Source organism: Podarcis liolepis (assembly GCF_965112155.1).
Source record: "Podarcis liolepis genome assembly, chromosome: 7".
In the NCBI taxonomy this organism is placed as follows: Eukaryota; Metazoa; Chordata; class Lepidosauria; order Squamata; family Lacertidae; genus Podarcis; species Podarcis liolepis.
In genome coordinates, this window is record NC_139561.1 from 92,558,880 (window position 1) to 92,585,866 (window position 26,987).

Consider the following 26,987-nt stretch of genomic DNA (forward strand, 5'->3'; position numbering starts at 1 on the left):
CAATTCCCATCATCCCTGACCACTGGTCCTATTAGCTAAGGATGATGGGAGTTGTAGTCCCAAAACATCTGGAGGGCCGAGTTTGCCTTTGCCTGCCTTACCCCTTCAAACAATTGCAGCCAGCACCCATGGGACATTTCTCTCCCCTTTTCCGGGTAATACCGTAAGGTTCCCCTGTGTATCTTCTCAGCTGGTGTGAATCACTCATCCCTGGACCTGGTTGTGCAGTGACACTGTTGACTTGAGAGGATGGAGGGCTGGACCGACCCAGGGCCCAGGCAGGCTGGGGGGGTCCTGAGCCACTCCAAACCCCCCATCCACCTCCAACGTGGCTTCAAGAAGGACCTGGAGGCTGCCCATGGCGGGAGTGCAAATAATAATAATAATAATAATAATAATAATAATAATAATAATAATAATTTATTATTTATACCCAGCTCCGAGGGCCTTCTGGAGGTTCCCTCATTGCGAGAAGTGAGGTTACAGGGAACCAGGCACAGGGCCTTCTCAGTGGTGGCGCCCACCCTGTGGAACACCCTCCCTTCAGATGTGAAGGAAATAAGTAGCTGTCCTATCTTTAAAAGACATCTGAAGGCAGCCCTGTTTAGGGAAGTTTTTAGTATTTAATGCTGTACTGTTTTTAACACTTGATTAGAAGCTGCCCAGAGTGGCTGGAGAAACTCACCCATCTGGCTGGGTTTCCCCAGCCACTCTGGGGGGCTTCCAACAAAGCTTAAAAACACATTAAAATGTCACACATAAAAAACTTCCCTGAACAGGGCTGCCTTCAGATGTCTTCTAAATGTCAGGTAGTTTTTGTTCTCTTTGACATCTGGTGGGAGGGTGTTCCACAGGGCGGGCGCCACCACCAAGAAGGCCCTCTGCCTGGTTCCCTGTAACTTGGCTTCTCGCAGTGAGGGAACCGCCAGAAGGCCCTTGGAGCTGGACCTCAGTGTCCGGGCAGAACGATGGGGGTGGAGACGCTCCTTCAGGTCTACTGGGCCTTTGAGGCCGTTTAGGGCTTTAAAGGTCACCACCAACACTTTGAATTGTGCTCGGAAACATCCTGGGAGCCAGTGTAGGTCTTTCAAGACCGGTGTTATACAGTCTCGGCAGCCGCTCCCAGTCACCAGTCTAGCTGCCGCATTCTGGATTAGTTGCAGTTTCCGGGTCACCTTCAAAGGTAGCCCCACGTAGAGCGCATTGCAGTAGTCCAAGCAGGAGATAACCAGAGCATGCACCACTCTGGTGAGACAGTCTGCGGGCAGGTAGGGTCTCATCCTGCGTACCAGATGGAGCTGGTACACAGCTGCCCTGGACATGGATTTAACCTGCACCTCCATGGACAGCTGCGAGTCCAGAATGACTCCCAGGCTGCGCACCTGGTCCTTCAGGGGCACAGTTACCCCATTCAGGACCAGGGAATCCCCCACACCTGCCCGTCCCCTGTCCCCCCAAAACAGTACTTCTGTCTTGTCAGGATTCAACCTCAATCCATTAGCTGCCATCCATCCTCCAACCGCCTCCAGATACTCACACAGGACCTTCACCGCCTTTATTGGTTCTGATTTGAAATAAGCTACGGGAGTAAATTGTGTAGGCCAGATTTCCCCAAACTTGGTTCTCCAGCTGTTTCTGGACTACAACTCCCATCATCCCTTGCTGGCAGGAACAGTGCCCGGGAATGAATGGGTAGTCCAAAAACAGTGAGTCAGGTTGTGAAACCTTGGTGTGGGCACTTTGGGCAAAGGTTGTGGCTTAGTATTAGAGCATCCGCTTTGCATGGAAACCTGTGGAGCTGCTGCCAGTCCATAGCTGTCAACTTACAGATTTGAAAATAAGGGACCAGCAGCCTCGAAAATAAGGGATCAGCAGCCGAAATAAGGGATTTTCCAAGGGGCACAGGTACGTTCAACTTCTGAGCCCCTCCGAGCCAAAGGCAGAAAGCCCAGCCAGCAGCCAAATGAAGCCTCAAGCGGTGGTTCCCACAGCGCAGCAACCCGGCAAAGGGGATGCAGCAAGGGAAACCACCGTCACCTCTCCGCTGGGAAGCGCTGAGCAAAGGCGAGTCCCCAGGCAACGCGGCCGATTTGATTGGCACAAGGCATGCAAGCTCCACCCCCCAGTCGTTCTTAGACTCCTTATTGGGTGAGCAACGCAGCCAAGCAACACAGTTGGAGCCTCCCTCCTCCCTGGCCAGCAGGGAGGGAGGGAGAGGAGCTGCTTCCTTTGAAACCCGGGAAATTTAAGGGACATCATCAATAAGGGACAGCAGCGGGATGCAGCGCTGGGATAAGGGAGTGTCCCACCAAATAAGGGACGGTTGACAGCCATGTGCCAGTCAGAGTAGACCGTACTGAGGTACATGGACCAATGGATTGGTTTGCTCTAAGGTCCCTTCCCGTGTGTCTATTAAACCACCCCGTTATTCAGAATCTGGCATCTTGGTATATTTTTAGGGGGCGAGCCGCGAATCAGGGGTGTTGCGACTGCTGTGCACGTAGGAACAAGACTCAAATTCATTCCACAGCAGCATATTTAATAAATAAATAGAAATAAAAAGAAATCCCCAGGCAGGGTTCGAAAAGTCTCCCGCTGAACTCCTGCAGATCCGACGCTGCCCAGTGTCGACAATATGAGCTAAACAGACCCAGCTCCCAGTGTTGCTATTCGCTGAGAGACTAGCTCATTGTACAAGGGGGTTGAAACGCTTGCAAGTCTATGATCCCAGGGGGACAACTGTGGCTCAGTGGTTAGAGCATTTTCCTGGCCTGCAGAAGGTCCCGGGTTCGATCCTTCCGATCCCTCGAGACTCCTTTCCGCCACGGCTCCAGGATCGCGGCATTTGCCGCCTTCCTCTCACAATAACCCTGTGAGGTAGGTGAAAGTGGGAGACCGTCACCAGAGTCCAGGGTCACCCAGTGGCTGGCGGGGGAGGATTCGAACCCATGGCTCAAAGTCGGAAGAGTTCAGGCGCTCTTCTCCCCTCGCCTTGCAAGGAGGGAAAGCAAGGCTTGGGGTATATTGCAAAGAAGAAGAAAAAGTCTGCTGGATCGGGGCTGTTATGCACTGAGTTGAATATGATCCAAAATGCAGCAGTCTGATTGGCCCCAGAACAATAGGATTCAGAACGCAGCAGTCTGATTGGTCCTAGAACAATAGGATCCAGAATGCAGCAGTCTGATTGGTCCGCAGGAGCCACCCAATACAACTCCGGGTGGAAGTGAACCCACAACCTGATTGGCCTACAGGAGAATCCTGGAATTAGCCAATCACGTGGGGCCCATTGTGTAAATAATGTATATAAGGCAGACATTCTGGGGGAACTTCCATTCCTCCTCACCACTATGAGCTGAATAAAGAGCATGAAATCCCCTCTCGACTCCGAGTATATTTCAACCTAACACCCTGTGGCCAACCCGCCGGAAACCCGGAAGTGGGACCTGAGTGCGAGAACAACTCTCCCCGCCTGCGGCTTCCAGCGACGGGCCTCCAGGAGCATCGCTTGACCGTGGAGGAAGAGTGCGGCCATTGTGGTAGCCGTCCCCTCCGCAGATTTGCCCAGAGGAAGAAAAGGATGGAGTTTGACTGTCTGGGATCTTAAATCTCCCTGGTTTTCTCTCCATCCTGAGTTACCCCAAACTCAGTCGTCTTTTAGTTCGAACCTGGGGAAGGGGCGTCCTTGGGTGCTACCGGCCGGATCCAGCCTGAGCCTCAGGGCGTTGCGGATGACGATTTTCTCCAGCAGGAGGGCGCCGACGAACCAGAAGAGGCAATACTCCAGGGTCACGAGACCCATGAAGTTGTACCGGTAGTGGCTGTAGTCCCAGGGGCAGGCGTTGAAGCATTGCAGCGCATAACCGGTGGAGAACTCCCAGAGGTAGATGCACAGGGTGTAGATGGCGCAGCGGGTCACCAGGAAGCTGCGGCCCTTGAGCAGGACGTAGAGGCGCTCGAGGGCCAGGCCGCAGGTCCCGTAGATGAAGAGGGCCCACACACTGGTCACCCCCTGGAACTTCCAGTCCCGGTCCACCACAAAGGACCAGGCGGCCGTGAACATCACTTCCGAGAAGTAGCCGTGGATGGCGTAGATGTACCAGCGCCAGAAGCGGCTCAGCGGCTCGCCGGGGCTCCCCATGGCTGGAGACCTGCGTGGGACAGATGGGGGACAGGGGGGCATTTGTGAATTATTTATTTATTTATTTATTTATACCACGCCCACCTGGCTGGGTTTCCCCAGCCACTCTGGGCGGCTTCCAACAAAACGCTAAAATACAATAACCTATTAAACATTAAAAGCTTCCCTAAACAGGGCTGCCTTCAGATGTCTTCTAAAAGTCAGATGGTTGCTTATTTCCTTGACATCTGACGGGAGGGCGTTCCACAGGGCGGGTGCCACCACCAAGAAGGCCCTCTGCCTGGTTCCCTGTAGCTTCACTTCTCACAGTGAGGGAACTGCCAGAAGGCCCTCGGCGCTGGACCTCAGTGTCCAGGCAGAATGATGGGGGTGGAGACGCTCCTTCAGGTATCCTGGGCTGAGGCCATTTAGGGCTTTCAAGGTCAGCACCAACACTTTGAATTGTGCTCGGAAACGTACTGGGAGCCAATGTAGGTCTTTCAGGACCAGTGTTATATGGTCTCAGCAGCCGCTCCCAGTCCCCAGTCTAGCTGCTGCATTCTGGATTAGTTGTAGTTTCCGGGTCACCTTCAAAGGTAGCCCCACGTAGAGCGTATTGCAGTAGTCCAAGCAGGAGATAACCAGAGCATGCAAGACTCTGGCAAGACAGTCTGTGGGTAGGGAGGGTCTCATCCTGCGTACCAGATGGAGCAGCCCTGGACGCAGAATGGCCCTGCACCTCCATGGACAGCTGTGAGTCCAAAATGACTCCCAGGCTGCGCACCTGGTCCTTCAGGGGCACAGTTGCCCCATTCAGGACCAGGGAGTCCTCCACACCAGCCCGCCCCCTGTCCCCCCAAAACAGTACTTCTGTCTTGTCAGGATTCAACTTCAATCCATTAGCCGCCATCCATCCTCCAACCGCCTCCAGACACTCACACAGGACCTTCACCACCTTCACCGGTTCTGATTTGAAAGAGAGGTAGAGCTGGGTATCATCCGCATACTGATGAACACCCAGCCCAAACCCCCTGATGATCTCTCCCAGCGGCTGCATGTAGATGTTGAAAAGCATGGGGGAGAGGACAGAACCCTGAGGCACCCCACAAGTGAGAGCCCAGGGGTCTGAACACTCATCCCCCCCCACCACTTTCTGAACACGGCCCAGGAGGAAGGAGCGGAACCACTGTATAACAGTGGCCCCAGCTCCCAGCCCCTCTAAATAATAATAATTTTATTATTTATACTCTGCCCACCTGGCTGGGTTTCCCCAGCCACTCTGGGATGCTTACAGCGCATAAAAAATTGCAAAACATTAGGCATTAAAAATTTTCCCGATACATTCAAAGTGAAATTCCCAGGTGTCGGAAAAGGTTGTTTATGTGTGCTGCTACTGCGGCCCATGTTTTGTTAGCCCAAAAAAGGGAAAATGAGCATCCAAAGAAGAATGGCAACTTAAGATGACAGAATAGGCGCAACTTGCAGACTTAACATATAGAATAAGAGAACAAGAAGAACGTACGTTTAGAGGAGATTGGAAAACAATTTACTGTATTGAATATATGGGAAATAATTGTGTACAGCGGAAATCGCTGGCAGCATTAAGATAAATTCAACAGTGTAAACAAGTTTTGATGGATACAGTAATGGAATACTGAATGGCGTAGTTTTTGTAAAATATGCAGGGATTTATGATATGTAAATAGTGATGTATGGAAGTGAGAGCTGGACCATAAAGAAGGCTGATCGCCGAAGAATGGATGCTTTTGAATTCTGGTGCTGGAGGAGACTCTTGAGAGTCCCATGGACTGCAAGAAGATCCAACCTCTCCATTCTGAAGGAAATCAGCCCTGAGTGCTCACTGGAAGGACAGATCCTGAAGCTGAGGCTCCAAGACTTTGGCCACCTCATGAGAAGAGAAGACTCCCTGGAAAAGACCCTGATGTTGGGAAAGATGGAGGGCACAAGGAGAAGGGGACGACAGAGGACGAGATGGTGGGACAGTGTCATAGAAGCTACCAGCATGAGTTTGACCAAACTGCGGGAGGCAGTGGAAGACAGGAGTGCCTGGCGTGCTCTGGTCCAGGGGGTCACAAAGAGGTGGACACGACTAAATGACTAAACGACAACAACATGATAGGTAAAATGAACCATGGAAAGAGAAGAAGGGAAGTCATTGATATCTTAAGGATGTAAAAATAAGTACAGTGGGACCTTGGCTGTCAAACATAATCCGTTCTGGGAGTTTGAAAAGCAAGGCGCAGCTTCCGTTTGGCTGCAAGAGCTTCCTGCACTCAATCGGAAGCCACGTCGGACGTTCAGCTTCCAAAAAAACGACCACAAACCGGAACACTCACTCCGGGTTTGTGGCGTTCAGGAACCGATTTGTTCGGGAGCCAAGCAATTCGACAACCAAGGTACCACTGTACACAGTTCTATCCTTTTTTCAGATTATCGTGATATATCTGTATATTGCGACGTTTAAAGGTACCCCTGCCCGTACGGGCCAGTCGTGACCAACTCTAGGGTTGCGCGCTCATCTCGCTCAAGAGGCTGGGAGCCAGCGCTGTCTGGAGACACTTCCGGGTCACATGGCGAGCGTGATGAAACTGCTCTGGCGAGCCAGCACCGTTTACCTTCCCGCTATAAAGCGGTACCTATTTATCTACTTGCACTTAAGGGTGCTTTCGAACTGCTAGGTGGGCAGGAGCTGGGACCGAAAGACTGGGAGCTCACCCCGCCACGGGGATTCGAACCGCCGACCATGCGATCGGCAAGTCCTAGGCACTGCGGTTTTACCCACAGCGCCACCCGCGTCCCATATATTGCGACGTTTAGTGGGTGATATATCACAAATCAAAAAACTCTGCTGTTTGCCTCTACATAGTTCCATCCTTTTTCCAGATATCGTGATATATTTGTATATTGCGACGTTTAGCTGGTGATCTGTTTGAAAACCAAATATCTCCCAGCCCTAGTTAGAACCCTGTCCTTTTAGTCTCTCTCCCATCCAAACAGGAGCAAAAGGAGGTCCTTACCACTGATTTGCTGCAGCCGATTTCTGCTTTGCTCAAGTAGATGGCCAGATGGAGGCAAACTCCCTGGACCTCTTCTCAGCTCTGGAAGAGGCAGTGTTGTCCAGTGGTTGGAGCAGGGTGGAATAAATCCTGTTTCTAGCTCTGGGGAGAGAGGAGTCTTTATTAGGCTGGTGTCGTGTGCCAGAGAACAAGTCCGACTCGCTCTTTTTCTGGTTGACTCACTTCCTCTTGCCAAAGCCCAATCAAGTCCTCTGATTCTACCTTTTCAGGCTGGCGTAATTAAAAGAATCACAGGAAGAGCTGTTGCCTTGCAGCCTTTTAATCACTGGACGAACCACCACTCCATTAAAGAAGAAATCCAGGTCAAAGGATGTGACTTCTTCTAAGCTAGGGATGCGTCAACCTTTTGAGCCCTGAAGGAGAGCCTTCCAGGCAGGGCAGAACAAAGGTTGGGACTCTGAGTTACGTCCTATAAGCTGCATTTCCGACACGCAAAAATCAGGTCCGTAGTTTCCAAACGCTTCCCCCTCCATAGACCCCTTGCAGGCTCCCAAGGGTCTTGGCAGACCACTTACTCCTAGAACCATGGAACTGTAGAGTTAGAAGGGCTCCTGAGGGTCATCTAGACCAACCCGCTTCAGTGCAGGAATCTCAACTGAAACATCCATGACAGATGGACACCCAACCTCTGCTTAAAAACCCCCAAGGAAGGAGAGCCCACTGCCTCCCACCCCACGGTCAAACAGCCCTTCCCATCAGAAAGTCATTCCTGATGTTCAGCTGGAACCTCCTTTCTCGTAACTTGAAGCCACGGGTTCAAGTCCTACCCTCCAGAGCAGGAGCAAACCAGCTTGCTCCCTCTCCCATGCGGCAACCCCATCACATATCAGAAGAAGACTCCTCATTCAGATATGAATCTCCTCCCGGTCTCCTCTTTTCCAGGCGAAACCTACCCAGCTCCTTCAACCGTTCCTCATCAGGCTTGATGATTTCACCAATGCCCGTCGCAGCCACCGCAAAGCGGGTTGGACCGGATGACCCTGGGAACCCCTTCCAACTCTTGTGCTTGGATCCTGCTTGTGGTCTGATCCAGCAGCCTCTTCCGGTCTTATGAGAGGCCTTGGGGTCCACATTTGGCCAAGATCTGCCCCCTCTTCTCTCTCCTCCCTGGGTGCTTCCAACGTAGGTGTGAAGTCACCCTGCCTTCCTCAATCGCAATTCACTGCCTGGCATTTTATTTCTGCTCTGTAGGTTTTTCCAGCAGCCGTTGAAGATTCCCTGGGGCTCCCAAGTTGGCACCTTGCTCTGCTTTTGGGTCTCTCCGATGCCAGGCTTGGTAAACAAACTGCAGCGTCTCTGCCAGCGGGGAAGATTTCCTAGAGAACATCTCATTCTCCCCTGCTAATTAGACTCCGGCGGGTCTCAGAGGATTATGATTTCAGCTCTTGGAGCCACAAAAGGTGGGGTCTCCAGTTCAAGTGCGAGCCGTCTCAGCCGGAGAGATGAAAAGCAAGAGGGAATAATTATACAGTGGCACCTTGGTTCTCAAACGCCTTGGTACTCGGACATTGCAAACCTGGAAGTATGTGTTCCATTTTGCAAACTTTTTTCGGATGCTAAGCATACTCTGTTTTGAGTGTTATGCTGAGGTCTGTCTGTTTTTGCTATTTATTTTGTGTTTTTGTGGCTCTTTTCGTTTTGTTTTTGTGACTGTGCAAAGCTGCCAACTTTTCCCTTTTCTTGCGAGGAATCCTATTTGGAATAAGGGAATTTCCCTTTAAAAAAAGGGAAACATTGACAGCTATGTGACTGTGTGGAACCCGGTTCAGCTACTGATTGATTGATTGTGTGACTGCAATACATTATTGCTTTCATTTTATGGATCGATGGTCTCGTTAGACAGCAAAATCCATGTTCAATTGCTCTTTTAGGGGTTGTTTTTAAAAGCCGGGAATGGATTGATCCGTTTTGCATTGCTTTCTATGGGAAAGCAGCGCGCCTCGGTTTTGGAACGCTTTGGTTTTGGAACGGACTTCCGGAACGGATTAAGTTTGAGAACCAAGGTACCGCTGTATAGATATTGCTACACAGCACCTCAATCTCAGGGCAGCGAAAGATTCCACCGGTCCCAAGCAGAAAGGAATTAAGGTGGCGTATTTAAGGATATATGGCATGGAGAACAGAAATGGCTATGCCCTCACACCCCTCCAAGTGTCCCTGTTTTCCAGGGACAGCCCCGGATTTAAAGAAGCCGTCCCGGTTTCTGATTTGATTCCGGAATGACCCACTTTTCCTTAGGACATCCCTATTTTCATCAAATAAATGTTGGAGGGAATGTTCTCTACCTCCACAAAGTTGCTGGAAACCATGGACTGATGCCAAAGTCCCTTCTGATGTTCTTATGTTAACTTATGGAACTCCCTTCCACAGGAGGCTGTGATGGCTAGATGCAGCGCTCATCTCGCTTTACTGGCCGAGGGAGCTGGTGTACAGCTTCCGGGTCATGTGGCCAGCATGACTAAGCCGCTTCTGGCAAACCAGAGCAGCGCATGGAAACGCCGTTTACCTTCCCGCCGGAGCGGTACCTATTGATCTACTTGCACTTTGATGTGCTTTCGAACTGCTAGGTTGGCAGGAGCAGGGACCGAGCAACGGGAGCTCACCCCGTCGTGGGGATTCGAACCACCAATCTTCTGATCGGCAAGCCCTAGGCTCTGTGGTTTAACCCACAGCGCCACCCGCGTCCCTCATCATCCAGGATAGGGATGGGCAAATCACTTTGGGGGTATTGTTCTTAATTATTATTATTATTAATAATAATATATTTATCAGTTGCTTTATTCATGAAAATAACTGGGGGGAGCGGGGAACGCAGCCTGCTTTCTCCTTCGTTTTCTCCCTGGCAAGAAGGCAGGTGGTAGCGAATGATAAGGAACCGAAGTCGCAGAAGCCATTGGCGATAAGGGCAGGTTCAGCGACCTTGCGAAGCCCACAGTGGATTCTGTAACAAGCAGCCCACGTGATAAATATACAAATCAACAACTATCTGACTTTTAGAAGACATCTGAAGGCAGCCCTGTTTAGGGAAGTTGTTAATGTTTGATGTTTTCTTGTGTTTTTAATACTCTGTTGAGAGCCGCCCAGAGTGGCTGGGGAAACCTAGCCAGATGGGCAGGGTAGAAATAATAAAATTGTGGTTGTTATTGTTATTCTTAGGATGGAGTGACTCCCTTATGAGGAAATGCAGTCATAACTCATGTTATGTCTGCTTCATGTTACGTTCTTTCAGGTTACGTCCTGCGGCGACCCGGAAGTACTGGAAAGGGTTACTTCCGGGTTTTGCCACTCGCACATGCGCAGAAGCGCAAAACGATGTCACGCGCAAGCGGCGAATCGCAATCTGCGTGTGCGCAGACGCGCCGTTGCGGGTTGCGTTCTTTTCATGTTGCGAACGGGCCTCCAGAACGGATCCAGAGGTACCACTGTGGTTTGCAGAGTTTGGGACTTTATAAATTCATAGTGAGAAAGCGGTGGGCATTCAACGACGCTGAGTGTTGGAAGTTCCATAGACTTTGTAGAGTCGGAAAGGGACCCCTGGACATCATCTAGTCCAACCCCTTTGCGATTCAGGAATACGCAGCTGTCCCATACGGGGATCGAACCTGCAACCTTGGCATTCTCAGCACTGTGCTGTAACCAACCGGACTACCCACTGCCCTATCAGGACAGAGAAAAGGAAGCCTTTTTTCACGCAGCACAGGGTTAGACTATGGAACTCCCTCCCACAAGAGACATGGATGGCCGCCAACTTGGACGGTTTTAAAACAGGATTGGAGAAATTTGTGGAGGAGGAGAGGGCTGTCAGTGGCTACCGGCCAGGACTTCTCTGTTCTGCCTCCACAGTCAGAGGCAGCAGTGCTTCTGAATCCCAGCTGCTGGAAAACGCGGGAGGGGAGAGTTGGTCTTGTGTTCGGATCCTGCATACGGGTTTCCCGTTGAAGCATCTAGGCGGCCACTGTGAGAACAGGAGGCTGGACTAGATGGGCCCCCTCTGGCCTGATCTTTACCTTCTCAAGGAAACAGTGTGGTGCAGTGGTTAGAGCGCTAGACTAGGCCCTTGGAGACCAGGGTTCAAATAATAATAAAAACAATTGATTAAAGTACAGTGGTACCTCAGGATGTGAATGGGATACGTTCCAGAGCCCCGTTTGCATCCTGAATACAACATAAGATATGCCTGCGCGTGCGCGGGTCGCGTTTCGCAGCTTCTGCGCATGCGCGCGACATCATTTTGACCATCTGCGCATGCGCGAGTGGCGAAACTCGGAAGTAACGTGCTCCATTACTTCTGGGTCGCCACGGAGCGCAACCCGAAAATACTTATCCTGAAGCCTGTTTATCCTGTACAACTTAAAAACAAGATTAAAATACAACATTAAAATGCAGCCTCATTTCGGTAGGAACTCCAATCAAAAACTATTTGGGGATGAAAACGTCAAGTCTTCACCAAGGCCAACTATCCAGACTGGTCCTATGTGGGCCAGAAAAAAGCCAGGGAAGTCCCCAAATAGGAGTTCCATCACAGAAGGAGAAAGGAAAAAAGAAAGAGGGGGAGGAGATCAAGTTGATTCCAAGCCAGAGACCAGGCAGAACAGCTCTGTCTTACAGGCCCTGCGGAAAGAAATCAGATCCCGCAGGGCCCTGGTCTCATGAGGCAGAGCCTTCCACCAGGCCGGGGCCAGTGCTGAAAAGGCCCTGCCTCTGGTTGAGGCTAATCTGACCTCCTTGGGGCCCGGGACCTCGAGGGTGTTGCTAAATGACCACAAAACTCCTGGGGATGACCTTGAGGACCAAAAGCCACTGCCTCTCAGCCTAACCTACCTCGCAGGAGTGTTGTAGGGATTAAATAAGGAGTGGAAGAAGAACCATTTACGCCAGCTTGAGCTCTTTGGAGAGAAAGGATCGACAGAAATTCAGCGAGTCGGTCAAGGTGTCTTGCCCGCAGGCTCATCAAAACCTGGAGCCAGCACCATAAAAATCTGTGTGCGTTGGGCCGGTGGGAAAAAGAAAGTGTGTATGTTATTTTTAGTGGGGGGGAAACCAGTTCGGAAAGATCTTAAGCGCCTCCTCCGCACCTCTGGATTCTCTGCCTAAGGCCGCTCTACATTTTTCTTTTAAAAAGAAAACAAAGTAAATTTGTCATGTGCTTTTGTGCCAAGTTAGTTTGACAGCTCTCTTAACTTTGCAAGGCGGTTGCTTCACCCCTTGGGCCCTGGTTCAGTGTTGCAAACCGGCTGGGTCTGTTCCAACAGGTAGGAGGAAAACTATTTAGTTCGGCGGTTGCTATCCTCTCCCTGAACCCGTTTGCGCAGGAGAGATTGCAGCCTTTGGAAACGGAATCTGGAAATATTCAAATATTCTATCCATTCGGTGCTTTTGAAGCATTCCTCTCTTTTTAAAAAATCATTGTGGGTTTGGGGAGAGCCAGGCTAGATGATTTCCAGAGCACCATCCAAATCTTGGGTTCCTGTACCCTGGGAAGGGCTAGAGACTAACAGAGTTGTCCAACTGGCCAGACAAGTTTCTTTGCAAGACACTGACCTAAGTTGGCCACTTCAGTGTCTTCATCAGCATCATGTTCTTGCAAAAGCTGCAAGAATGATGCGTGGACCTTCCTTCCACCCCCTCACTTATCTGCTAGGCAGGAGAACAACAGCCAGAGTGTTGTCTGTGTGCTGAGCTGGCTAGAAGCTGGAGACACAGAGTACCTGCTTGCTCTGTGCTGGATCTGAATTGACCACAAACTTGACATGAGCCAACAGTGTGACGCGGCAGCTAAAAAAGCCAATGCAATTCTGGGCTGCATCAATAGGAGTATAGCATCTAGATCAAGGGAAGTAATAGTGCCACTGTATTCTGCTCTGGTCAGACCTCACCTGGAGTACTGTGTCCAGTTCTGGGCACCACAGTTCAAGAAGGACACTGACAAACTGGAACGCGTCCAGAGGAGGGCAACCAAAATGGTCAAAGGCCTGGAAACGATGCCTTATGAGGAACGGCTAAGGGAGCTGGGCATGTTTAGCCTGGAGAAGAGGAGGTTAAGGGGTGATATGATAGCCATGTTCCAATATATAAAAGGATGTCACATAGAGGAGGGAGAAAGGTTGTTTTCTGCTGCTCCAGAGAAGCGGACACGGAGCAATGGATCCAAACTACAAGAAAGAAGATTCCACCTAAACATTAGGAAGAACCTCCTGACAGTAAGAGCTGTTTGACAGTGGAATTTGCTGCCAAGGAGTGTGGTGGAGTCTCCTCCTTTGGAGGTCTTTAAGCAGAGGCTTGACAACCATATGTCAGGAGTGCTCTGATGGTGTTTCCTGCTTGGCAGGGGGTTGGACTCGATGGCCCTTGTGGTCTCTTCCAACTCTAGGATTCTATGATTCTATGATTCTATGAATGGAGAAGCAAGATCTTCTGGGATCCGACACCGTGAGCCTCTCCATACTATGTGCAGGTTATATATATACAGTGGATGCTCAGGTTGAGAACGTGATCTGTGCGGGATGCACGTTCGCAACTTGCAGTGTTCGCAACCCACAGTGGCACATCTGCGCACGCGCGGGTTGCGATTCGGTACTTCTGCGCATGTGCAAAGTGTGGTTTAGCACTTCTGCGCATGTGCGACCGCCAGAACCTGGAAGTAACCCATTCCAATACTTCCGGGTTTTGGCGGGTCCGTAACCCAAAAAAACACACAACCTGAAGTGTCTGTAACCTGAGGTATGACTGTACAGTGGTTCATTGGTTCTCAAACTCCTTGGGACTCAAACAGCTTGGAACCCAAACACTGCAAACCCGGAAGTAAGTGTTCTGGTTTGTGAACTTTTTTTGGAAGCCGAACGTGCTCAGTTTTGAGTGTTATGCTTCCGATTTAAGTGTTACACTGTTTTTGCTACTTATTTTGTGTTTTGGTGGCTCTTTTTTGTTTTGTTTTTGTGACTGTGTGGAACCCGGTTCAGCTACTGATTGATTGATTGTGTGACTGCAGTACATCGTTTAATACTTACATTTTATGGTTCAATGGTCTCGTTAGATAGCAAAATCCATGTTGAACTTCTGCTTTAGGGGTTGTTTTTAAAAGTCTGGGACAGATTGATCCATTTTGCATTACTTTCTATAAAATATCACAGGTTTGCTCCTTTCTATATATAGGGTACCTGCATTCTGCATGGACTGGTTGCACGGCAAATGGTTTTAGATACCTATTAAGGTAAAGGGACCCCTGACCATTAGGTCCAGTCGTGGATGACTCTGGGGTTGCGGCGCTCATCTCGCTTTATTGGCCGAGGGAGCCGGTGTACAGCTTCTGGGTCATGTGGCCAGCATGACTAAGCCGCTTCTGGCGAACCAGAGCAGCGCACGGAAACACCGTTTACCTTCCCGCTGGAGTGGTACCTATTGATCTACTTGCACTTTGACGTGCTTTCGAACTGCTAGGTTGGCAGGAGCTGGGACCGAGCAACGGGAGCTCACCCCGTCGTGGGGATTCGAACCGCCGACCTTCCGATCGACAAGCCCTAGGCTCTGTGGTTTAACCCACCGCGCCACCTGCGTCAGATACCTATTAGGTCCATGAATTACCATATAGCATCTATTCAACACAAAAAACAGTGGCAATTTGTTGTTGACAAAGAACAGCTGGGCATATAAAGGGCCCCGTTACCTTCAGTAGCTTAAGCCTAAATCCAGCCCTGTTCCAGACCAGCAAGAGGAATTATTAGAGGTCAAGGATGCCCTGTCCAGCCAGGCAAAATTCCAGGGGTTGGTCTGAAGAGCGTTTTCGGGCGCTGATCAAGTGGTCGTAGATCCACATGGCTAATTGATCGGCAGAGGCTTATCTATGACAGTGAATCATAGAATCATAGAATTCTAGAGTGGGAAGGGACCCCGAGGGTCATCTAGACCAGGAGTCTGCAACCCGCGGCTCCGGAGCCGCATGTGGCTCTTTTACACCCTTGCCGCGGCTCCGGGGCGGATACTAGCGAGGGGAGAAAGGCACATTGTGCGCCCCGACACTCCCCACTGTGGCGGGCGCTGTACTGGCTGTGATGTCGCATGGGGGCGGTGCGTACGTTAGTCACGCACCGTCCCAACGTCACCTTCTCACCTGCCCGCCCGCTACATTGTAAGGGGCATGTACGCTGGTCACTGCATTGAAAGGGGGCATGTACGCTGGTCACTGCATTGAAAGGGGAGTGAAGAACACACACACACAAAAAAGGTAACTTGTTAATTTAACGTTTATTTCTATGAGGAGGAGTAATTCTGAGGGGTCAAACAAAGAAATATTTTTTTTAAAAGTGACAAAAAAGTTATGTTTATAATGAGGAGTTTTGCGGCTCCCAGGTTTTTTTTCCTTCGGAAACGGGTCCAAGTGGCTCTTTTTGTCTTAAAGGTTGCAGACCCCTGAGCTTGTCCAACCCCCTGAAATGCGAGAATCTCAACTAAAGCATCCATGGCAAATGGACACCCAGCCTCTGCTCAGAAGCCCCCAAGGAAGGAGAGTCCACCATCTCCTGAGGGAGACTCTGCCAAACAGCTCTTGCTGTCAGAAAGTTCTTCCTGATGTTTAGTTGGAATCTCCTTCCTTGTAACTTGAAACCACGGGTTCGAGTCCTACCCTCTGGAGCAGGAGAAAACAAGCTTTGCTCCACCTTCCATGTGGCGGCCCTTAAAGTATTTGAAGATGGCTATCATCTCCCCTCTCAGATTCTCCAGGGTAAACATACCCAGCTCCCTCAACTGTTCCTTATATGGCTTGGTTTCCAGACCCTCGATCAGGGGTAGGCAACCTAAGGCCCGGGGGCCGGATGCGGCCCAATCACCTTCTCAATCCGGCCCACGGAGTCTACTCATTTACATGAGTAGAATGTGTCCTTTTACAGTGGTGCCCCGCAAGACGAATGCCTCGCAAGACGGAAAACTCGCTAGACGAAAGAGTTTTCCGTTTTGGAGGTGCTTCGCAAAACGAATTTCCTATGGGCTTGCTTCGCAAGACGAAAATGTCTTGCGAGTTCCTGCTGGTTTTTTTTTCTTCTGCCCCCTTTTTCTAAGCTGCTAAGCCGCTTATCAGCTGATCCGATAAGCCGATAAGCCGCTAAAAGCCGCTAAAAGCCGCTAATAGCGCTAATCCGCTAATCCGTCAATGGGCTTGCTTCGCAAAACGCAAAAAACGCTAGACGAAGAGAATCACAGAACGGATTCTTTTCGTCTTGCGAGGCACCACTGTATTTAAAATGCATCTCTGGGTTATTTGTAGGGCACAGGAATTCATTCATTTTTTTCTGCAAAATATAGTCCGGCCCCCCACAAGGGCTATGGGGCAGTGGACCACCCCAAGGCTGAAAAAGTTTGCTGGCCCCTGTCCTTGATCATCTTGGTTGCCTTCCTCTGCACACGTTCCAATTTGTCAAATTCCTTTTTAAACTGGGGAGCCCAGAACTGGACACAGGACTCCCAAGTGTGGTCTGACCAAGGCAGAAGAGAGTAGGACTATGACTTCCCTATACTTATCCTGTGAACAGCCCTGAGACATCCGGGTATACAGTGGTACCTCGGGTTACAAACACTTCAGGTTACAGACTCCGCTAACCCAGAAATAGTAATAATATAATAATAATAATTTATTATTTATACTCCGCCCATCTGGCTGGGTCCCCCCAGTCACTCTGGGCGGCTTCCAACAAAACACTAAAATACTCGGGTTAAGAACTTTGCTTCAGGATGAGAACAGAAATCGCGTGGCAGCAGGAGGCCCCATTAGCTAAAGTGGTGCTTCAGGTTAAGAACAGTTTCAGGTTAAGACAGACCTCCAGAACGAATTACGTTCTTAACCCGAGGTACCATTGTATATAAATTCAATTAATAATAATAATACTTCTGAAGCAGCCTAGAATAAAAAGGTAAAGGTATAGGGACCCCTGACCATTAGGTCCAGTCATGGCCGACTCTGGGGTTGCGGTGCTCATCTCACTTTATTGGCCGAGGGAGCCGGCGTCCAGCTTCCGGGTCATGTGGCCAGCAGGACTAAGCCGCTTCTGGCGAACTACAGCAGCGCACGGAAACGCCGTTTACCTTCCCGCTGGAGTGGTACCTATTTATCTACTTGCACTTTGAGGTGCTTTCGAACTGCTAGGTTGGCAGGAGCAGGGACCGAGCAATGGGAGCTCACCCCGTTGCGGGGATTCGAACCGCCGACCTTCTGGCTGGCAAGTCCTAGGCTCTGTGGTTTAACCCACAGCATCCCCCACATCCCCGCAGCCTAGAATAACATTGGCCTTCTTTGCTGCTGCATCACACTGTTGACTCCTGTTCAACTTGTGGTCCACCAAGACCCCCCAGATCCTTTCCGCATGTGCTGCTGCCAAGCCAGATATTCTCCCATCTCATATTTGTGCACCTGGTTCTTCCTGCCTGAGTGCAGAAACCTGAAATTCAAGGCGCTTCTCACACGCAAAGACAAATTGACCTACAACTGGCATTCCAGCTGTTTCCACTCACCTGTCCATCGGAAAGATAGTCCTACCCCAAAACACAGGCAGCTTCCCAGCTCACCCAAGCAAAGCTGTGCTTGCTACAACTTACCCGGTGCCCCCCGTGGGTCTTGGCATTCACTGTGGGGTCGGTGTGTGTGTGTGTATGTGCAGGAACTCTGCCAGGAAGTGTCCGGCCCAGGAGACACAATGACAGAGCCGGGAGGCTTGCCTGTGAGTAGTGCTCCTTTTCTTGCTTGGACGCAAGACTTGATTGTCAAGTGTGTGGGCTGATCCACTCGTCCAGGAGAAAGGAGATGTTTGTCAACTTTGTTCAGGTGAACAGAGAGCAGTTTTAGGCTTGCAACAGAGGAGGAGCCTGCAAGGAGATGTCACAGCCTCCTTGCTCAACAGGACCATGGGGCGGCAGAGGACATTTGCCAGGGAGGGAGGGGCGGTGGCTGACAAGGACCGACGACAGCACAGGTCTCGGATCTGCACCTTTCAACCTGGGATTCCCAGGTGGGAAAGGCTAGCTTACCTTTCTCGCTCTGACCTAGCCACAGTGATCCATGCGATGGTCACCTCCAGACTTGATTACTGTAACTCACTCTACGTGGGGTAAGTTACCCCATTCAGGACCAGGGAGTCCTCCACACCCGCCCACCTCCTGTCCCCCAAAAACAGTACTTCTGTCTTGTCAGGATTCAACCTCAATCTGTTAGCTGCCATCCATCCTCCAACCTCTAACCAACTGAGCTATAATTAAAAAAAACAAAAAAACCACATAGGATTCAATCTCACAGACTCTGGCTTTCCAACTGCAGCCTCCTACCAACTGAGCTATTTGAACTGCTTAAATGAAACATGGGTGGCGCTGTGGTATAAACCACAGAGCCTAGGACTTGCCGATCAGAAGGTCGGTGGTTTGAATCCCCGCCACAGGGTGAGCTCCCATTGCTCGGTCCCAGCTCCTGCCAACCTAGCAGTTCGAAAGCACGTCAAAGTGCAAGTAGATAAATAGGTACCACTCTGGTGGGAAGGTAAACGGCGTTTCCATGCGCTGCTCTGGTTTTGCCAGAAGTGGCTTAGTCATGCTGGCCACATGACCTGGAAAAACTGTCTGCGGACAAACACCGGCTCCCTCGGCCAGTAAAGCGAGATGAGCACCACAACCCCAGAGTCATTCATTAGGTCCAAATGGTCAGGGACCCCTTTAAAGTAAATGGTACAGGGACCCCTGACCATTAGGTCCAGTCGTGGATGACTCTGGGGTTGTTGCGCTCATCTCGCTTTACTGGCCGAGGGAGCCGGCGTACAGCTTCCGGGCCATGTGGCCAGCAGGACTAAGCCGCTTCTGGCGAACCACAGCAGCGCACGGAAACACCGTTTACCTTCCCGCCGGAGCGGTACCTATTTATCTACTTGCACTTTGAGGTGCTTTCGAACTCCTAGGTTGGCAGGAGCTGGGACCGAGCAACGGGAGCTCACTCCGTCATGGGGATTCAAACCGCCGACCTTCTGATCCGCAAGTCCTAGGCTCTGTGGTTTAACCCACAGCACCACCCGCGTCCCACAGCCCGGAAGCCATCTGCGGACAAATGCCGGCTCCCTCGGCCAGTAAAGCGAGATGAGCGCCGCAACCCCAGAGTCGGCCACGACTGGACCTAATGGTCAGGGGTCCCTTTACCTTTACCTTTAATGAAAGAAGGCAAGCAAGACCACTTCACTGGCTCAGTACTTGAGAGACCAGCTCCATTCAAAGCATCCTCTCTCTGAACTGTTTCCATTCCCGCTGGTTGCTACTTTGTAAGTTTGCAAATTGATGCCCAGGTTTCCCGGTTTTCCTCTTCCCTCCCCATCCCAGTTTCCTTTCGGACTGCAACTTTCAGAATGTGAGCCTGTGTTCTTTCGATTGCCCGCAGGAAAGTCACGTTGCAAACCTTTCTGGCTGAGAAGCACGGAAGAAACGCCTTGAATCAGCCTTCGTCAAACTGTTGCCCTCCAGATGTTCTGAGCTGGGCTGATGGGAGTCTTAATCGAAAACATCTGGAGAGCACCAGGTTAGCAAAGGCTGCCTTAACTAGACAAATAAGGTAATAACCAAATAATAAATGGAAATAAATTAATGGGAGACGGGTTATTGGTTCGTTTTGCCTTTGTTTTACTATGCATTTTGTGTTTCCATTTTGTATTTTTGCACCGTGAACTGTCCTGTGATCCTCAGATGAAGGGCGGAATACAAATTTAATAAATCGATAAATAATAATCATTTCTCATTCAGAAATCTGCTCCAAAGCTCGCATCCCACCATCCAAAAATGTGCTTTGCACTTTCGCTCCTGCTCCCAATAAATTTTTTGGCTCAAGGCTCCAGTTCAATTAAATGAGCACGCAATATGTTATTTAAGCATCAAAGCTAGAACAGCAGTCTGCCCTGGCATTTATCCACCCACACGGCTCCAGAAAACAGAGCAGAACTTTTGCCCCCATTTTACAGAGGAGGAAAACCAAGGCGGGAAGCAGCTAAACAGTTTGCTCCAGCTGCAGCCCAAAATATCTGGAGGGCAGAAGATTAGCAAAGAGGGCGGATTCGCATTAAATTTGTTTGTATAAAAAAATGCAAGACGCTGCTTCGACCGACTGGGATCACGGAGATCTTATGTTGAGGAATTGTTTGTCACTGTGCAAGTGCACACACGCGCTTCACCTCAAAAAGGAGATTGCAGAGTTGGAAAGGGGTCAGAAAAGGGCGACTAAAATGATCGAGGGGTGGAGCGAATCGCTTATGAAGAAAGAGCGCAGCGTTTGGGACTTAAGACAAGCAAGAGGCGACAGGTTAGGAATTTTAAAAATTATGCACGGCGTTGAGAAAGCAGGTAGGGAAAAGTTCTTCTCCCTCTCTCAAAGAATAAGTGAATTGCAGGGTGAGAAGGGGTTCCAAGGGTCATCTAGCCCAACCCCGGATTGAGAGGAGCTCCCTGGTGGAATTTGAACCCTGCTCTCTCCCAGGTCGCGGTCTAACAGTCTAATCGCTACACCACACTGTCTCCATTGATTCCTATGGGTCTACTCTGAGTAAGATGAGCTCGGCCACCCCCGCATTAAGCCTCCCAGGTCTTACGCCAGCTCTCTAACCGCAACACCACACTGCCTTCCCTTTGCACGCTCAAGAGCTGCCTTTTTGCTCCTTGCTTCCTACAGAAAACACACCCTTGCCCCTCGCTTTCGGAGAGAGCCGCTGCTGCCGTCTGTGCCCGGCGTGCAAAGAGGGCGGATTTGCATTAAATTTCTTCTTTTTCTTCTTTGCACGCTCGCTCTGTTATCCTATCCTGTTATCCTATCCCGCTTCCCTGCCTTGCACGCTTCCCGTGAGAAAAAAACCACACACACCTTCCTTCCTGCGGGAAATACCCTGTCTCCCCGGCTGCAGGTCTCATCTCTTGCCCGCGACACGCAACTTCGCATTCACACGAGCTCAGGCATACACGTGTCTGTCGCCCATTTGCCCCCCCTCCCGCGCGCACATCCGGCAGATGCTGCTGCTGCTCACCTGAGCCCAGGTGTGTCAGGCTGCGCTCCGGGGATCCCGCTCCGCAACCCCTCCGTCTCCCAGCTGTTCGCGAAGCTCCTCTCACCTGCCGCGCTGCGGGCCCTTTAAGGGGAGGTCCGCGCCCCTCCAGTGACGTCATGGCGCGCCCGCGTCGCCGTACCTGGCCCGGCGCCACCTTTGGAGTGGCAGGTGAGGGCGCTGGAGAGTGTGGCGGCTCCGCGCCAATGGGGAGCTTTCGCCCAAAGGGACCCCTAAGGGTCATCCAGCCTGACCCCATGCAATGCAGGCATCTCCTTCTTTATTATTATTATTATTATTAACTTTATTTAGAATTCAACAATAACAAAGGGGAAAAAACACAGTAATTGCTACATCAATTCATTCCAATTAACCAATTTTAACAATATATAAATAGTAATTGAAAAATTACACAGCATCGCCTTTAAGTTACTGAAGTTTTCATATTACACTTTTTATCTCTTTCTCAAAGAGAGGAAGATCAAGAAAGGAGGTACAAAAAAGAAAAAAGAAGAGGAAGAATAAGAGAAAGGGGAAAAAGCAAAACAAAACAAAAAAACCACATTTGACTTCCGATTAGACTCATTGTGTTATTATTTCTACTATTTTTTCACACACAGTTCCAAATTGTTGTATTGCTTTCTTTGTTTTCGTCAGATATCAAAAAGCATTATATTTGTTGTTTTACAAGGATCATTCTATTTTTGCCAGGAGATATTTGTTATTGTAATGTTTTCCCAGATACTCTTTAAAGATTTTCCATTCTTTCTGTACTTTCTGTTTTGGGTAACCTCTAATTCTCCCTGTCATCATGACCATCTGTAGATATTCTATCATTTGAACCTGCCACTCATTTATTGTAGGTGTTTTGTCGCTTTTCCAGTTTCTTGCAGTTAAGATCCTGGCTGTTACTGTTGTGTACATAAAAAATGGTCTCATTTCTTTTTTTATTTCTGGTGACATTATTCCCAGAATTGTGCAATTCCTATTTCCCCCTCTCCGTGTTCTTTTTTATCTCTGGAAATATAAAAATATTCGCTTCTTTGTTTTGGTTTTTTTAATATGCTTTATTGATTTTGCCATTAAAAAACAATCGAGCAAGAACAATCCATTATCAAAACAGATCAAAATCGTGAAAAATAAAGATTAAAAAAGACCCCCCAAAAAGACAAAACAGAAAACTGAAAAAGAAAAAACACAAAAACACATACTTTTCCAATACACAGAATCATTTCAGGAGTACAAACCATATTTTAAATACCGTACTTTTTGCTCTATAAGACTCACTTTTTCCCTCCTAAAAAGTAAGGGGAAATGTGTGTGCGTCTTATGGAGCGAATGCAGACTGCGCAGCTATCACAGAAACCAGAACAGCAAGAGGGATTGCTGCTTTCACTGCACAGCGATCCCTCTTGCTGTTCTGGCTTCTGAGATTCAGAATATTTTTTTTCTTGTTTTCCTCTTCCAAAAACTAGGTGCGTCATGTGGTCTGGTGCGAAAAATACGGCAATCAGTATGCAAAATTCCTAGAAAGAATTGACCTCCGTCTTTAAACTTTTCTACTTTCCCAATTCTTTCCGATCCTCTATACCGGTTTGTGTCCCTTATTTATTTCCTTTTGACTTCCATCTACCTCTTTGCGGTATCTATATTTCTCTTGCTTTTTAGTAGTCCGTATTCAATGGTTACCACAGTTCAAGAAGGACACTGACAAACTGGAACGTGTCCAGAGGAGGGCAACCAAAATGGTCAAAGGCCTGGAAACGATGCCTTATGAGGAACGGCTAAGGGAGCTGGGCATGTTTAGCCTGGAGAAGAGGAGGTTAAGGGGTGATATGATAGCCATGTTCAAATATAGAAAAGGATGTCACATAGAGGAGGGAGAAAGGTTGTTTTCTGCTGCTCCAGAGAAGCGGACACGGAGCAATGGATCCAAACTACAAGAAAGAAGATTCCACCTAAACATTAGGAAGAACTTCCTGACAGTAAGAGCTGTTTGACAGTGGAATTTGCTGCCTGGGAGTGTGGTGGAGTCTCCTCCTTTGGAGGTCTTTAAGCAGAGGCTTGACAACCATATGTCAGGAGTGCTCTGATGGTGTTTCCTGCTTGGCAGGGGGTTGGACTCGATGGCCTTTGTGGTCTCTTCCAACTCTAGGATTCTATGATTCTATGACTTCCATCTACCTCTTTGCGGTATCTATATTTCTCTTGCCTTTTAGTAGTCCGTATTCAATGGTTACGATAAGTAATCTTTCCCATAGGTCTGTGAACTGGGATTGCTTTAAAAATTATCTGATGAAACCGGGTTCCAACAAGAAGGCTTGGTTGTGCCTTGATTGAGTTCACAGACGTAAGGGCGGAATGCTAATCTCTGCAATACAGAGTATTGTATAATCCCTGCAATATTGTATTTGGAAGTTGCACAACTCACCTGTGCTAATAAGTTGTTTGATCAAGGCTTCTCAAATCTGGTGCTCTTGACTTTTGTTTGCAAAGAGAAGGGCTTTTAATGTCTTAATTAGCTGAGGCCTATTCACATTTATGTCCTTTTAAATGTGTTTTATTGGGGGGGGGGGTATTGTTTTAGTTTTGCTCTTGTTCCTCTTATCCCGACGCATTTTCTGTTCACATTCTGTATTTTTATCTTGCAAACCTCCCTGGGATCTTCAGATGGGGTGCGTATACGAATCTAACAAATAAATAAAAATAAGATTATTGGCTGCATTCGTAGGAACTGGTTTTAGAGTTGGTCTTGCAACTGTAGCTTTCTATGGACTTCTTTTGTGAGGAAAGTGACCAATAATAATTATCACTAAAAAAATCTCAAAACATGATTGCTGCAAGCCGATGGGAGATCTTCTATGGGAATTAATTCCAGTCCGTTTCATTTATGACTCATTTGCAGCAAGACGCCCTGAAGCAGTTTACAAACATATATAAAACAGTTAAATATATATATATAAATTAATTTAAACAGCAGCAGCACATGCATTAAACTAAGCAATTCAAATCCAAAACAGGTACCACCTGCTGCAGCCCAAAGCGACTTTTGCTGGGACAATTACCGGAAACAACAGGACAGGAGATTCTGATCATACTTGGAATAAAAAAAAATTCCTTCCAGTAGCACCTTAAAGACCAACTAAGTCAGTTCTTGGTATGAGCTTCCGTGTGCATGCACACTTCTTCAGGTATAATGAGATAAGAATCCAATGTCTTTGTTCAGACCAGGTCTTTGTAGTATACTACAAAGGAATTTCAGAAATAGACTGGAAAGAGAAGCTGCTGAATTGCAACTCATTACCAAACTTAAAACCATGGAGAGACCTGGTCTGAACAAAGACATTGGATTCTTATCTCATTATACATGACTAAGCCATTTTTCACCTTCTCACCCCTTGCCTTTTCCTGTAAGACCTATTGCAGTCGTTAAGAGTCGTCAACAGGCTCGTCTCAGCTATCTGCCAATCTCCCATTCCCACCACCCTTCTGAGTAATACCCCTCCCCACCTTCTCACTATATAGAAGGATCTGGCAACTTCTGTTTCAGTGTATCTGAAGAAGTGTGCATGCACACGAAAGCTCATACCAAGAACTAACTTAGTTGGTCTTTAAGGTGCTACTGGAAGGATTTTTTTTATTTTGACTATGGCAGACCAACACGGCTACCTATCTGTAACTGATCATACTTGGGTCTTGCTGGCTTGTGGGTTTTCCATTGCGGCATCTGGTTGGCCACTCTGTCCCAAGAGACCAGGGCCCTGCGGGACTTGACATCTTTCTGCAGGGCCTGCAAGACAGAGCTGTTCCACCAGGCCTTTGGCCAGGGCACAGCCTGACTCCCTCCCTCGGCAATCTTCGCGGAGCTCTGGCCCAATGGTTGCCAGTGGCGTGAATTAATTAATTTTATAATGAATGATTTTAGAATGTTGTTTATGCTGTACTTTTGTACTGTTTTATTGTTGCTAGCCGCCCTGAGCCCGGCTTCGGCTGGGGAGGGCCGGATATAAATAAAAATTATTATTATTATTATTATTATTATTATTATTATTGTTGTTGTTGTTGTTGTTGTTGTTGTTGTTGTGAGGCAAGGAGGCTGGAGAAGGTGGGTTGGAGGCCTGATCAAGCAACCAGCCTTTTCTTTCTTTTTCCTTTCTCCTCCTGTGATGAGGCTGCATTTTAATTGTTTTAATGTTTTAATGTTGTATTTTAATCTTGTTTTTAAGTTGTATTCATTCAACTTGTTTTTATTATTGGTTGTTAGCCGCCCTGAGCCCGGCCTTGGCTGGGGAGGGCGGAGTATAAATAATTATTATTGTTGTTATTATTATTTAGTAATAATAATAACAATAATAATAAGGTAAAGGGACCCTTGACCATTAGGTCCAGTCGTGGCCGACTCTGGGGTTGCGGCGCTTATCTCGCTTTATCGGCCGAGGGAGCCGGCGTACAGCTTCCGGGTCATGTGGCCAGCATGACTAAGCTGCTTCTGGCGAACCAGAGCAGCGCACGGAAACGCCGTTTACCTTCCTGCCAGAGTGGTACCTATTTATCTACTTGCACTTTGACATGCTTTCAAACTGCTAGGTTGGCAGGAGCAGGGACCGAGCAACGGGAGCTTACCCCATTGCAGGGATTCAAACTACTGACCTTCTGATCAGCAAGCCCAAGAGGCTCAATGGTTTAACCCACAGCGCCACCTGCGTCCCAATTATACAGTCATACCTCGGGTTACAGATGCTTCAGGTTGCGTTTTTTCAGGTTACAGACCGCCGAAACCCGGAAGGGAGTGTGAGGTGGGATGGATTTGAAATCTGATCTCTCCAAGGTCCTATTCCAGTGGTGTCCAAACTTTTTCCAAAGAGGGCCAGATTTGATGAAGTGAAGGGCCGTGAGGGCTAACCAAAGTTGTTGACTTTACCAGACCTTTTTTAGGGTTGAAGTTGTCGAGGTTTTTTTTAGGATTTTACCCCAGGAGCCGGATTAAACCGACCAGCGGGCCGGATTAGGCCCCTGAAATGGACTTTGGACATGCCTGTCCTAGTCTAACCCCCTAACCACTATGCCACACTGCCTCCTTGAAGATTCCCTCCCCCCCACTTCTTCCTTTAGGTCTGGTGATGCCTCTTGAGGCTGAGTGAAGGGCGTCCTTGTGGGTGACATTTGTTCAAGGTGCTGCTGACAGGGAAATGTTCTGGTCTGAACCTTCAAGGAGCGTCAAGTTCGGACGGAGAGGGGCAGAAGTGTTTGCTTGCGAACAGGCCAGACTGAAGTATGAGCCCCACCCTCCTTGTGAGATGGAGAGGGGTTGAGAAAGCCTTTCAAGAGAACATGGGCTCAGTTTTCTCAAGATCACGGGGTAAAAAAACAAGTTATTGCCTAATACCCTTTATTTCATTTTTAAAACTCGGCGACTTTTGCAGTTCCGCTCGATTGTAAAATACAGTGGTTCCTTAGTTCCCAAACTTAATCCACTCCGCAAGTCCGTTCCAAAACCAAAGCGTTCCAAAACCAAGGTGCGCTTTCCCATAGGAAGTAATGCAAAGCGGATTAATCTGTTCCAGGCTTTTAAAAACAACCTCTAAAAGAGCAATTTAACATGGATTTTACTATCTAACGAGACCATTGGTCCATAAAATGAAAGCAATAAACAATGTACTGCAGTCGCACAATCAATCCATCAATCGGTAGCTGAACCGGGTTCCACACAGTCACAAAAACCAAAAAAGC

At 48.8% G+C, this 26,987-nt stretch overlaps 1 protein-coding gene and 1 long non-coding RNA gene across 10 annotated transcripts in view; one reads left to right on the plus strand and one right to left on the minus strand.

Moving 5' to 3' along the window:
• Positions 1-21,355, minus strand: part of LOC310712921 (transmembrane protein 229B-like) — a 29,464-nt gene extending 8,109 nt beyond the window's left edge. For 2 of the 9 annotated variants that reach the window (XM_083516382.1, XM_083516381.1), the window contains exons 1-2: positions 21,240-21,355; positions 7,156-7,296 (exon numbers count right to left, since the gene is read on the minus strand). Coding sequence is in view for 5 of the 9 variants with exons in the window: in XM_083516379.1 (XP_083372505.1) it covers positions 3,644-4,138 (495 nt within the window). In the remaining 4 variants the exon portion in view is untranslated. Of the gene's footprint in view, positions 1-2,518; positions 4,149-7,155; positions 7,297-17,799; positions 18,113-18,228; positions 18,447-21,079; positions 21,101-21,239 lie in introns of those variants that run through there. The other 7 variants (XM_083516379.1, XM_083516377.1, XM_083516380.1 and 4 more) reach the window with 7 other exon arrangements.
• LOC310712949 overlaps positions 1-26,987 on the plus strand; it is a 2,318,697-nt gene that overhangs the window by 1,428,530 nt on the left and 863,180 nt on the right. The gene's annotated exons all lie outside the window — the stretch shown is intronic.